This window comes from Octopus bimaculoides, chromosome 29 (genome assembly GCF_001194135.2).
Source record: "Octopus bimaculoides isolate UCB-OBI-ISO-001 chromosome 29, ASM119413v2, whole genome shotgun sequence".
Classification (NCBI taxonomy): domain Eukaryota; kingdom Metazoa; phylum Mollusca; class Cephalopoda; order Octopoda; family Octopodidae; genus Octopus; species Octopus bimaculoides.
The window spans coordinates 2,662,479-2,663,198 of record NC_069009.1 but is presented as its reverse complement, the minus strand read 5'-3'; the positions used below and the strand labels follow the sequence as shown (position 1 = coordinate 2,663,198).

The 720-nt window shown below is 45.8% G+C and overlaps 1 protein-coding gene across 1 annotated transcript in view; it reads right to left on the bottom strand.

Annotated features, from left to right (window-relative positions):
* LOC106873413 (neuroglian) overlaps nucleotides 1–720 on the bottom strand; it is a 72,055-nt gene that overhangs the window by 28,447 nt on the left and 42,888 nt on the right. Inside the window, exon 17 of the mRNA XM_052977832.1 lies at nucleotides 494–616. Within this exon, the coding sequence (XP_052833792.1) occupies nucleotides 494–616 (123 nt within the window). The remainder of the gene's footprint in view (nucleotides 1–493; nucleotides 617–720) is intronic.

The window sequence follows — 720 nt, the reverse complement described above, 5'->3', positions numbered from 1 at the left end:
GTAGTTTATATATATATATATATATCATCATCATCATCATCGTTTAACGTCCGCTTTCCATGCTAGCATGGGTTGGACGATTTGACTGAGGACTGGCGAACCAGATGGCTACACCAGGCTCCAATCTGATTTGGTAGAGTTTCTACAGCTGGATGCCCTTCCTAACGCCAACCACTCAGAGAGGGTAGTGGGTGCTTTTACATGCCACCGGCACAAAGGCCAGTCGGGCGGTACTGGCAACGGCCATGCTCAAAATGGTGTATTTTATGTGCCACCCGCACAAGAGCCAGTCCAGGGGCACTGACAATTAGGACAAAGATTTATGTAAATGCTTTGCAGAAGCAAAGGGTCAAAAGTGATGGCTGCTGTGTTGAGTTTGAGTGAAAGGATTTATGACAGAGCATGAATGAAAGTAGGCCAGAATAGAAGAGTGGAGAAGGAGGACCTTGTTTGTGATGTTGGCAGTGATGGGCATGAAAGGAAGATGACTCACCTGTTTGGAATCCAATGTCATAGCCAACAACATAACCATTCTTGTCCTCAGGCACATCCCATTCTAAGAGGAAGTGGTTAGAACCTCTCACAGATGCTATCAGGAAAGGAACCGGTCCAGGAACTGAAAAGCAAAGAGAAAATGTGGAGTGTGATCATGGAATTGAGCATTGAGTGTAGGTGTGGAGTGTGAGTATGGAGTGAGAGTTAGATGTGTGAACATGGAGC